Genomic DNA, 12526 nt, shown 5'->3' on the forward strand with positions numbered 1-12526 from the left:
CCCCTTCGAGCCGGCCTCGTGCGACACCCGGCGGGGCGGAAGGGGCGGTGCCCGGGCTCGCCGCCATCTTGCGCGCCGCGGCCGCGCGCTCGGCCACACGGGGGCGCCCCGCGTCGGGGAGGGTGCGGGTCCCGGCGCGTTTCGCGCGCGGCGGTCGGCCTCCCGGGCTCGCCCGGGCGGGGCTCTGGAGGACGAACGGCAGCTCCCGGCGTTGGGGACCGAGGGCAGGGCGGAGGCCCGGGCTGCTCGGAAAGGGGCCGGGGCCGGGCCTGCCGAAAGCTCCTGGGCGGCCCGGCGGGAGCCCTGCTCTCCACTGCGGCCTACAGGGCTGTTACCAGGAGCCCTGCCGGTCCGCCCCACGTCTAGCCCCCTGCACAGAGCAGCAGCCTTGAGCCATTCAGACTCCTTGGGTGTCCTGAAATGTGCCAAGAACGCTGGCCCCCACAGCCGTGAGTGTACGCGTTGCTGCTGCCCCAGCCCTCGTTTGGCAAGGGTGAGCTCAAGCAGTTGTGAAGGCTTCCTGAGCCCGCCGGCAGAGCTCCTGTCCCCTCCTGGGCATCGTCCTTGAGCACTTGTCTGGACCGCCACCCCCGGTCCCCGCCCTGAGATGGGGAAGACCCCACAAGCAGCAACGCAGACTTACTCTTTTTAAAGTTTCTCCAGCTGGATGTCTCTCCCAGCGACAGTTCCCCTTGCCCTCTTGATCCTGACAGGGAAGGGGTTCCCCACCCCTAGCCCTACAGACTTAGAACTTTTCCTAGAAACGAGATCTGCCAAGGCCCACAGCTGGCCCCTGTTGGAGTCTCTTCCCAGAAGCCACCACCACTGTGGCCACTCCTAAGGAAGATGCCAACCATACCATGAAACCCATGGCTTCTCACGGGATAGACTTTACTGAGATGTACCAACTCAAGAATGTGAAATGACTATGCACACCCATGCTAACCTCCACGGGGGGACTTGTCCTGCTTACACACAAAGGCCCAACAGCTTCTGGAACAGGGCTGGTGCACGAGATGCTCAATGCATACAAGTTGACTTTTCAATCCTGGGATCTACCTTTCAAGGCCCGGCCTTTAGAGGGTACCTTCTAGTATGTGCATGTGAAGCTGGACTCCTTTGAGCAGTTGTCTCCTCCAGCTCCTTACCAACCTGGTGAGGCTGCTCCTGAGAGCCAAGGAAGTCTAAGTAACAAGGGGGCCCCCTTTGGGCAAACCCCTCAGCCTGCCCTTGTCTGGTCAGAGAACCAGGTTAACAGTCAGCAGAGGGCATGTGAGGGTCCTGGCCAGAATGAGACACAGGAGGAGCCACAGCCTGCAGGGGTTGGGGTGTCCAAAAGCACCACAGCACATCCAGACCTAGGGAGTGCCCCTACCATACGGGTCAGGAGCAGGGAGGTTGTGCTGCAGGCTGACTCATGCCAGGCCTTTCCTGTCACACGCTGAGCAGTGTGCCTGGAAAGCACTGGCTTGGAACAAGTTGAGGGGGCCGGCGAGGCCAGCATATGAAGGAAGCTTCCCTTGGCCTCTCGTGGCAGGCCTGAAGGCAGCTATCTGTGTCCAGGGACAGCCAGATCCAATGAGGAAACGCAGCACCATGCTGTCATGTGAGCTGGAGGGGGACTTCTGTCTTATAATGAAAGCCCAGACCTTGAGTCACTTTCACAGAGAGATTTATCGAGAATGCTAACAGCACAGGATACAGTACTTCCCAACAAAAGGTGCAAACGCGTCACTTAGAAAGGCATGCTGAGTATTCTTTGCTTTCACATGTATTAAAAAACTTACAAAAATAAAATAAAACTGCGTGCTGCCCATCTTTTCCAATAGTAAAAGAACCTTATGAAAAAATCACTTGATTTTACAACAAAAGACACAAACGGACATTTTTATGTAAATTTATAAGGCAAACTCTTTATATAATAAATAGGTTACAGGGATTCAGTGGGGGGGGGTTGAAACGTATACAGGTACATTCAGACAGGTTTACTGAAATGGTACAAATTTCCTTAATAAATTGCCTTTTGTTTTTAAATATATCAGTGCTTTCAGTCATTTGGCTATACACAAAGAACCTTTTTTCTGAACACTACAAAAAAGCAATCGATAATTTTTGTTTTTAAAACGACCTACTTATTTTCTAAAGTAATTGTCCCAAAACACAAAAACTGAAGGTGAATACGATGCAGGGCTTTTAGAGACATCTCCAGCTAAGTGTGTCCTGTCCTCTCCCCGTGCCCCAAGTGCACCTCTCCCAACCTCAGACGGGTTTCCAGGCTGGAGCCAGCTCCCTTCTGCACAGGGTGGCCTGTTACTGGCAATGCTGTCCACAGCTCTCGGCCTCTGAGCTGGCACAGGGGAGTATGACTTCAACTCAGGAGGGGGCAGACACCCTGCCTGGCTCTTCCAGATGCTGCACCCCGCAATGGTCACTACAGTCAGCACTATCTCCGCCTCTCAGAGGAGGGAGGGGCTGTCAGGTGTTTTGTGAGCCCAAAACTATGTCTAATGAGGGTAATGGCTTTTCTAAGATGTTTTTGCCATGGAATGGGAAGGGGGTTTCTCACATCTAAATTTTGCTGGCGATCGGATGACAGCCAAGAGAGAGCAAGCCCCCTCCATGGTCATTTTATTGCCCTGGGAAGGGGAGGGTGGGAATAGAGATGTCACAGTCTTGAGCCCTGGAGGATGGGGTGGGATGTGACAGAAGTGTCTTAAACAGTAATGCCCATGGGGCACACCTTGGAGAGAGAATGCCCACCGCCTGGCCTGTCCAGGAAGAGCTGCATCGGGGGGAGTGGCCAAATGCATCTGCCAACATTAGCCTGACCTGTGCCCACGGCAGAGCATCCCAGCCTCCTGCTTGGGTGGGCCCAGCCCCATTCTCCCCAGCTCTTCAGCTCTGCGCACACACATCCCCTCCTGGTTCCCCTCAAGGAAACATCAATCTTGTCTTTCCTTAAAAGTACGGAGTGTTGGTAATAATCTCAGGGGGAGGGGAAGCAAAACAAGAATCCACTGGGCAGAACAAAACCTGGTTTTGCTGTGACTTGGAAAGTGGCAACACATCAGCTATTCGGCTTGCTGGCTTGGAGTGGGACTCCCGGGCTCCACTGCTTTGGGTGGCTTCTGGCTGATCTGGGCAGGGGTGATCTGTGCAGCTCTCCCCTGTCATCTCAGTCAGCATCCCCCTCCCTCCGAATGCTTTTGTTTGTAAAGAAAAAGTGTCTAGAAATATTTGTCTCTGGAACAATTACTTTAAACATAGTTACAATACAGACTTCAGTTCAAACACAGAAGAGATTTACTTAGCAAAATTCCTTTCACCCACCAAAAATTACACAAATATAAGCCTCAACACCACAGTTAAGAGGACCAGTAGAGAGAACCTCATGTTTGGAACACAAAAGGAGAAATAAAAACCAAACCAAACCCAAACAGAAAAACCCCAGAAAGACAAGTAAAGGGCAAAGAAGGAAGGGGAAGGAGAGCAAACACAGCACACGTTACAGTGTCCAGATACATGGGAGCCCAGCACGGGCAAGGGCTCGGCACACATTGAGTAACAGTCCTGGTGATATTTGGTCATATATTCATCGACTACTGACTCTGGAGCGGCTGTTATTGATTGAAGCAGTGACAAATCAAACGGAAAGGAGGCCGTGGTAGCAAGGGAAGGAGCAGGCTTCAAGTTCTGCAAGCCTTTTGCACTCCACTGTCCAGCTCCCCAGAAACACTGAACCGGGTGGGCCCTGCTCCATCCGGGCAGGGCTAGAGGTCACCGGGTGAGGCTAACTCGGGCGTCGATTTCATGTCAGTCAGAAAACACGCACGTGGACGCACGCAGACACCCACCTGTTCATGGCCAAACATCAGCGGCAACGGCCTCCTCGCCGCCTCTGCCCCCATCCCAGGCTGGGTGGGGAGAGAGCATCGTGACCCACTGCTAACACTGAACACATGCCGGAGCAGGCCCCGGATGTGGGCCCAGAGGCTGCCCCAGCCCTGGTCCTCCGAGGGGCTCGCGGATAGCCCGGCCACTGAAAGAGCGTATGGCTGTTTTTGTTTTGGATTCAGGCCTCAGAAGAAGCAATGACAGCAGGGAGGGAAGCTTTTGGCCCTGGTGATTATAATGCTCTCTGCTTTGGAAGAACAAGTTTCTGGATTTTTTTGGTGTTTCTAATTATTAAAAAAAGATGATCAAAAAGAACTGTTACAGCTAAACTCTCTAGCAGATATTGCTCATTAAGAATTACAAAAGCAAATGCAATTACTCATATGATGGGGGAGAAGGAAGGGACATTTCTGGAGTCTTCACTACTTCCTGGATGGGACCCACTGGACTGATGCACATGACTCTGGGGTCCCTGGCATTCTCCCTGGTGCAGCTCACAGGTTCCGAGACAGGCCAGGCCTCCCGTCTCCACTCCAGCCCACAGGCTCGACAGAGTGGGAAGGATGAAACACACTCGGACCCTACTGGCAGGGAGGCCTGCGAGGCTGACTCTCTACATGGGCTCACCGTGACCAGGTCACGGGAAGGGGATTGGGGGAGTCAGGCCACCCCAGTGGACTCCAGCTCCCAGAGGTGGAAGGGGACCAGGCTGTGCCGACTACATTCCGGACTTCAGCAGGTCAAGGGAGCGCTCCTGCACCCAGAACCTTGGGACCTCTTTCACAAGCATGGGAGAAACAAGAGTGCAAAACCTGGGTGCTGCCTGGAGCCTCCTTCACCTGGCACAGGAAAGCCCTTGAAAGAAGCGAGGAAAAGACCACGAATCTGCTTGGACAGAAGAAGTGACCAGCAGACAGATTTGTCGTTTTTTTTCTTTTTTTTCTTTTTTTATTTTCCCTTGTCCTATGCTATGGTTATCAGAAATATTGTAATTAAGCAACAGGTATAATTTTAACAGGTCTTTGTTTGTGTGTGGAGCCACAAGCAAAATGAGTTTATAATTGTGCAATATACAGATATATATATAAAAATTCAACTGCTTTGTGTGTCTAGTCAGTGCGTTAAATAACAGGGACAGAAAAACTAAAAGCAAAACTAAAAAGCAAAACAAAAGCCCAGGATAGAGGAGACAAAGCAGGCCTATGCGCACAGTCTATGCATTACTGGATATAATCAGGGTCACCAGGAAGAACAGCTTTGCCACTTGACACACAAACACTGCAGGGAGAGGGGCTATCAGTGGGCAGGAGCCAAACCTCTTAGCCTTTTCACCTTATCTGCTCTCACTGCTGAGCAGGACCTGATTAAAGGTAGGACAGAATGGGGGTTTTGGGGGCAAAGAGATTTCCAAATTCCCCAAATGTTCTTGAATTCAAAGGTTGGATTTCCTCCAGGTTCTGGATTCTGCCTGTGCAAAGTCGGGGCCCGGAGTGGTAGCGGGGAGTTGTGCTCCCTCCTTGCACTGCCCTCACACCTGCCTCCTTCTGCCTCCTGACAGGGCAGGCAGGGGGCCTTGAGGAGGCAGTGAGAGACCAGCTCAGGCGGCCTGCTGATCCAAGGCGAGCAGAGCAGGAGTGGGCAAGGCAGGCTGCCCCTCAGGCAGAAGTGCCTTCCTAGTTCCCTGGGTGTTTTCCCGACACATCAGCGCTGGGGCAGGCTCTGTCAAGATGAGAAGAGTGGGAAGTAGGGTGGTGTTGGGCCTTCCAGGTCACTGGTGAACGCTCCACCTTCCATACCAATCCCAAAAGACAGGGTCAGAAGCCATGTCCTCAGGTCGGCTACCTCCACAGATTCCCCTTGCCTGTAATGCTCACCAGGCATCTCAGGCCAAGTGCTATGTATTTTTAGAACAGCATTTTTGTAAAAGCTTGCTCTTATTCATTCAAAAACATCAATATGTAATTTTCTGCCAAATGTTTTCTAGGTTTTCCTTCTAGATTGTTGAGAACTGACTTCAGGGTTCAGCTTTTCCCCTCTAATATGTAATTTTAGACCCTGGGGGAGGCAGTATCCTAGTGATTTATAACAAGTAGACTATGCCTTTTCTAAAGATTGATACAATAGCTAAAAGAGAAAGACACCAAAATGGAGAGAATCAACAAATCATTTCAGAACAGCGAGAAGAGCAGGAAGACCTGGAGGGAAGGGTTCTGCCCCCAACTGGGCAGGTCCTCCAGACCTGCTCCATGGTAGGGGCTCTAGAAACAGCTCATTCCTAAAGTCTAGGACATAGGTCCTAGAATCTGCAGGTATGAACTTGAAACAGGAATCCATTTGGGGCAATGACACAGGCTAAAAATGGATGCCCAAAGGTCTTCTTCAAGAACTGGTACCTGTAACCTCCCCTAGCCCAGTCAGCCCAGAGAGCCTGACTGGAATGCTCTGGAAAAGGAGCTGTGGTTAGAGGGGGATACAGAGTTCTAGCTGTCAGGCTCCACCTGGGCTAAACCAAATCCAGATGGTCCCGCCCAGGGGACTCCGCTCATATCCCTCTGCTCCCTCCTGGGCTTGAGCCACTTATTAAGTGATTTAAAATTCAGAGGTTCTGTCAGCTAAAGAAACTCCTTTCTCCACCAAACTTGGCAGTTTGTGTCTGGTTATTACCCTCTTTCGCCATCACTGTCACAGCAATGAAAAGCTAGGCAGAGAAGCAGGTGACAATCTGGGGCTGCTCCCTATCCCAGGTGCACTGTTCATGCTTTAGACCTGGAATGATGCCACCCAACAGAAGATTGTCTGCACCCGCGTCGGCACTCACGAGTAGCAGCTTCTGCCATCCAGCGAGCTGGATGCTGGGGCCCTTGGCTAGTTTGGCACTGATGGATTGGGGGATGTAGCGTTTCTGGGTGTCCCCTGTGCCTTTTGACATGGGAATACAGCATCAGCAGACGGGAGCTGTGCTAGCGCCTGGCTGTGACCAAGTATCTCCAGCTCACTGAGCTGTCAAAGGCCGGCGATTCCACTGGCTATGACAAGCCCACCACCAGGCAGGGCTGGGAGGGGTAGACCTGGGGGGAGCTCGACGACCTACAGTATTGTCAGGAGAGGAGGTAGTAACTAATAACTGGAACAAGGGTCGGGGAGACTGTGGATGTGACCTTAATGACCTAGCCCCACAGGTACTGGAAAGCTGTTGGTCTTCTACTGTTCACAAATTCACTGAAAGAGGCCCCCATCTTCATAGTGTTCAAGTACAGACAAAATTGAGGTCACACCCCAAAACTGGGCCGGACACAGCTGGTGAGAATCCTGCAGCATAAGGCTTTCCCTCCAACCTCCTGTCAACCTGACCCCAAGGCAGGGGCAGCATGGGAGCTGCAGGGCCCCTGCCTGCCAGGGCAATAAACCGCCAAAGCTGTCTGCTGGCGACTGACTTGTGATGCCTTTGGGAAAGAAGAGGGAATGAGGAAGAAAGAGGGAAACAGAGAGAAAACCCTAAGGAGCCTCAGGCCCCACTGGCAGCTCTGGAATAAACTCGAAAGGAAAGAGGCTGGGGAACAAGGGAGCTGCAGGTGGGGCCCGAATGAAATAAAGTGACACTTGAAATGCTGTGTTCCCAACCACGACTGCCCAATTGGCCCTGAATGAACTGTCATGGGTGACAGGGGGGCCTGGTGAGCCACGCACTCCTCTTACCAGGACCAGATGACACCCAGGTGATGGGGAAGCAGCTCCGGACAATGAGTACAGAAGCCACATTTCATTTGACTAAGTATAATGCATAAAAACCCAACTGACCAAAATAAACATCTTCTCAGTGACAACCTGGTCGGATGCTGCGCTCTTGTGGATTGAGTGTCCTTTGGTGGTGCCAGGAGTACGAGGCCACTATGGGGGCAGGAGCCTTTTGTCCTTGGAGGAAGAGTTCTGGAGGACTCACCCTCTCCTCTGACTCCCCTTCTCTTCCTGGGGAAGAGTCAGAAGTGAAGCTGGGCGGGGGGGTCAACAGCAGAGCAGGTGGAAGGGATCAGGGATCAGGGATTGGGCTGATGGGAGTTTGGTTGCAGGACTTGCTTTTACAGCATAAGAAAATGGATACATATATGCTAGAAAGTCCAACTATGAGACTCTACAAACAGAATGGGGCAAACTCCCTCACTTCTAACCATTCCAGAAGAGACAAACACGTTTTTTTCTTAAGCTACTGACTGCAACTGTCAACTATGGTTCCTGATCACTAGACTGGCAAAGGAAGAGTGCTAGACAGTTTCTATGATGTTTCACTCCTTCATGACTACACCGCAGTAAGGAAGCCAGGGACAATAACTGAAATACACAAGACAACACGCACTTGACAGTTCATGGCAGCAGCTCACGTGGGACATGCCTGTGGGTGTTTCTGGAAGCATAAGACTGCTGTCTCATTTGCTACTTTGATAAGGTACTTCTCAGTTGGACAGATTTAGATATAAGAGACATCTCTGTAAACACAGAAAAGGATATACCAATATGATGAAGATATGCAGCTAGATAAGGACTTCCTGAACAGAGGTTAAAAAGATGGGATCCCAAATGAAAACTGATCAATTAAAAACCCACAGCAGGCCCATGCCTTGAAGCCCCTACACCACAGCTATGGACCAGATAGTGAAATGTGTGGTATTCTGGTCCCACTGTCTGCATCGAGGAAAAGCAAAACATTTCCATTATAGAAGAACTCCAAGGGAAAAGGAGGAGCCGAGGAAGGGCTGGGGACCTAGGTGCCGGTCCCGGCTCGGGTCTCGGGAGTTCTGCATCAGTACCGCTGCTGCCCTGCTGCACTACGCTAGACTCCGGACTTCTGAGTGAGCTCAAGGTCGGGTGGCATGGAGCCCCTGTTGCGCCACTCAATGACTGGCAGGCCACAGGGGGCCTCTGTGCTTTCCTCAGCTACCAAATGGGGCCCAGCTCCTCCAGGCCACTTCTCTAGAATAGAAGGGTGAAAAGGCTCGTTGTTCAGGGTGGGAAATGCCTTTTGCTTTTTCTTGCCAAGGAAGAGGGGGCTACCTAGGAGAGCAAGACCTTGCTGCCCTCTTGCTCTTCACAGACAGGCCAGGTAGGACTCAGAAGAGCCCAAGGCCTCCTCAGGGCTCAAAACAGGGTGGGGCTGGTACTGGCAGCAGGAGGACAAAGGGCAGGCAGAGTTCTAGGGACTGGAGCCGACACGTGTGGTTGGGCACTGCGGCTGCCTGGAAGAGAAGGGATGAACTAGGAAGGAGGACAGAGGAAGGGAAAGAACTGAAAGAATGAAATGAACAAAAGGCAGAAATGGAAGCAGAGAAGAGAAACCAATCAGGAAGTCCTTATAAAATTGCAGCAAACACTTAGAGTTTCGGAGCTTCGTGGGAACCCTATGTGCTGAGCCCACTTTAAAACAAGCGCAGGTATATATACATATCCAGGTAGTTCTCAACACCATCACATCTGGTGGCCTGAGGGACTAAACGTCACCAATTCAAGCCAGTTTGCTCTCAGAGCATCTGTTTGTTTTGAAGTGGGAACATGAAGACTCAATAGTGCAAATAATTCTAAGCTGTCCCTAAAGGAGTAGAATTGGAAAGTAACTGGAAGAACATTTTCTTCTCCTCCCCCTTTGCCCCTTCCCTGTCCACTAAGTCCCTAACTACCGGTCACAGACTGCTCTGAGACGAGGAATCCCTCTCACCCCGCTGTGTTCGGCCCGGCCTGACCCTGGGCCAGCCTGCCTGTGCCTTGTCCTACTGCCTCCATGGCCTCTCTAGTGCCACCAACTGGAGGACGTCCCTTGAGAATGGACCATGCCACCTCACCCTGGGCCATCCTCTCCTGTGATTTAGGCCAGTCTACACCCAGTAGTTCAAGGGACAACTCCCTCCTAGCCATGCCGGAACAGACAGGTGCCACTTTCCTGTCCTGTGAAGCGTCCTTGCCAGTTTTGGATTGGGGCTGGGGTGGGGCCAGATTTGAGCCGCCACAGGTGGGATCGCACGGGCCATAGCCACTGGTCACATCCATCTCTAAAGAATCCAACTGTCTCTCCTGCCTCACACCTCCCTGTCCCAACGTGGTTGGGAGTGGGGGAGGTGGGGGGAGCTGGGGGAGTGGTAGACGGGGCACTGATGGCACCGAAAACGGGAGTGTCCTCTCAACTGCTCTGTCTCTAACGACCACATGGGGGAAAGGTTTGGGCGGGAGGGGAGGTGCCTGGTCAACAGCTTGTCTGGTCAGTAGTATCTGCAGCAAGCCTTGTTGAAGGAGCCTAGTTTAGAAAAGTGCAAAGCTACTTCTGGCCCTGGTTAGGTCTTCAACCTGACTGTGCTTGTCGGTAAGAAAAACATCCCCAATGCTCCAACTACTCCCACCCTGAAGCCACGAAACTCTAAGTTTACTGAAAGAAAAAAAAATATTTTTTATTTCAGTTAATCGGGAAGCTTTGTCAGAGCCCTACCCATAAGGAGAAGAGACAACAGCTGCCTTTATTCTTGTTGGTTTGCTTTGCAATCCGCTGTGTAAAGTCAGCTAACTCTCTCGGTCACGGGCGTCCGGCTGTCCACAGGCTCCTCTCTGTTTGGCCTTGGCATGGAGGATGAAACAATGTCTTTGCGCTCTCCCTCCCCTCGGTGTTTGTACTTTTCTGCGGCCGTGGCGGCGGTGGCGACCGCGGGCTGAGTCTTAGCTGGCTCCTTGGGGCAGCCGTCGCTCTCCAGTGAGCCTCCTCTGGGCATCTTCTCCTCTTTGCAGACGCTGCTGCTCAAGTCCTGGGGCTCAGGGGGGCTGGTGGGGTCCTCGGAGCTCTCGGGCTCGGGTGGAGGTGGGGGCAGGGGTGGGAGCAGCGGCACGGGGGCCTTTGGGGACTCTGAGTGGTGGTGATGGTGGTGGTGCTCCTTCTTGGGGGGCGAGGAGGCGCTGCTGCTGCGCCCCTTGGGGCTGCTCTCCTTGCTTTTCCGCCCAGGGCTCTTACAGGTCTTCAGTCCCTTCCCGCTCTTCTCACCGAGGGTGGACACCAGCAGGGGCTTCACCACTTCCTTGACCTCGATGCTGACCGTCTCCCGGGTCTTGCGCTTCTTGATGGGGAGTACGGTCTCCTGCACAGATCGGATAGAAGACTCCTTCACGGCTTTCTTTTTGGCCTCAGCGGCAGCGGCTGCCACCACACTCCCTGGCTTTCGGCCCCGTTTCTTGGGAATGGCCTGAGGGTCGGCCTCAGCTTTTCGCTTCCTGCCAGGGCGTTTGATCACCATGACCTGGGTGGATGTGGTGGCCCCACCCCCCTCAGCCTTGCCCCCTGGCGAAGTTTGAAAAGGCATCTTGACAAGGAGCTTCCCAGGACTTTTCTCCAGGACCCTTTTCACCTGCACACCCTCTGACGTGGCCGCCTTGGGTCTCGTGGTGCCGCTCCCTTTGGGGCGTCCCCGGCCTCTGCCAGTTCCTGGAGCTTTGGGAGATTTGGGCTTCTTAGGTGGTTTCTGCTCTCGCCGGGAGGGGCTCCCTCTCCCAGTTACCGTGAAGTCAAAATCATTAGGGTCCAGGGATGTGTCGCCTACCTTTTCGAAGTACGCAATCAACTCCACTTTAGAGCGAAAGGCTTTTCCCTGGGGACTGTGGGGACAAATGGAAAGACACAAGAAACAATTAGAGGCTCTCCATGGCAATGTCAGAGATAGGGCAGAGCGGATGCTGGTGACAACACTCTGATAAACATTACTACTGAACAGGAGTTACACTGCCTGGCTGCCCCTGAGGACCTGTCACCAAAGCCACTCACTCGTCTGCCTGCCGCTGACCCCCCCAGGCCTCTCCAAAGTCCAGCAACCAGAGAGTCAGGTCTGGTACAGAAGGGCTGTTGGGCTGAGGCCCATTCTGCCGGTTGGTGCCTGGGCCTGAGTCACCATCTAGAACATACCCAATTTTGAACTCAGGTATGGTGGTCAGTCTCTCCAGGAATCAGTTTCCATAAGATAATCCTTTGCTCACCCTTCTCAGGGTTATGGAATTAAATGAGGCTGTCTGCAAATGTCATCTGAAAACTGCTAACCTTTTTGGGATCATTTAAGGGGCAGAACTGAAACATGCTTCTTCACTCCTCTGAACCCCTGTCCCTGCCCTCCCTGCCCTATAGAGGCAGGAGTTGCTCTTACTTACTTGATCAAATACACATCATACTTCCCAGCAGAGCGGCCAGATTTCCTTTGCTTAAGCTTCCGTGTCCAGCCTTCAGGCAGGGTGGGGTCATCATACATGGGTCCCCGGTCACGGATGATGGAGCGCCGCTGTTTGGGGGAGGCAGAAGCTTCCGGCACAGCCGGGGCAGACCCCGACCCTTCTGATGTCTCCGCTTTGCCTGCCTCTGCGGGCTCAGCAGAGTGGTGGGCTGACGGCTGCACTGGCTCATGCTTGCCCTCTTTGTCTTCTTTCTTATCTTTCTTCACCTTTTTAAACTTGAGGGGTTTGTCCTTGAGGCCCTGGAGATCCTGGTCTTCTGACTTTTCTTCCCTGAGGTGTTAAACAAGTATGTAAGTATCACAGAGAACATGCCAGTCTGCAGAACAAGTGGGCAGAGGCAGGCTTGGATCCCCACCACATGCAAGGCCCCACACCATCATACACTCAGATC

At 52.8% G+C, this 12526-nt stretch overlaps 1 protein-coding gene across 3 annotated transcripts in view; it reads right to left on the minus strand.

Annotated features, from left to right (window-relative positions):
- Positions 1-2804: 2804 nt before the first annotated feature.
- The window catches only part of MECP2 (methyl-CpG binding protein 2), a 75359-nt gene continuing 65637 nt past the window's right edge, over positions 2805-12526 (minus strand). The window contains exons 3-5 of one of the 3 annotated variants that reach the window (XM_077987624.1): positions 12055-12405; positions 11457-11511; positions 10297-11347 (exon numbers count right to left, since the gene is read on the minus strand). In XM_077987624.1, coding sequence (XP_077843750.1) covers positions 10428-11219 — 792 coding nt within the window. In that variant the 5' untranslated portion in view covers positions 11220-11347; positions 11457-11511; positions 12055-12405 and the 3' untranslated portion in view covers positions 10297-10427. 3 annotated transcript variants of the gene reach the window in all.

The sequence above is a fragment of the Macaca mulatta genome, chromosome X (assembly GCF_049350105.2).
Source record: "Macaca mulatta isolate MMU2019108-1 chromosome X, T2T-MMU8v2.0, whole genome shotgun sequence".
NCBI classification, from domain to species: Eukaryota; Metazoa; Chordata; class Mammalia; order Primates; family Cercopithecidae; genus Macaca; species Macaca mulatta.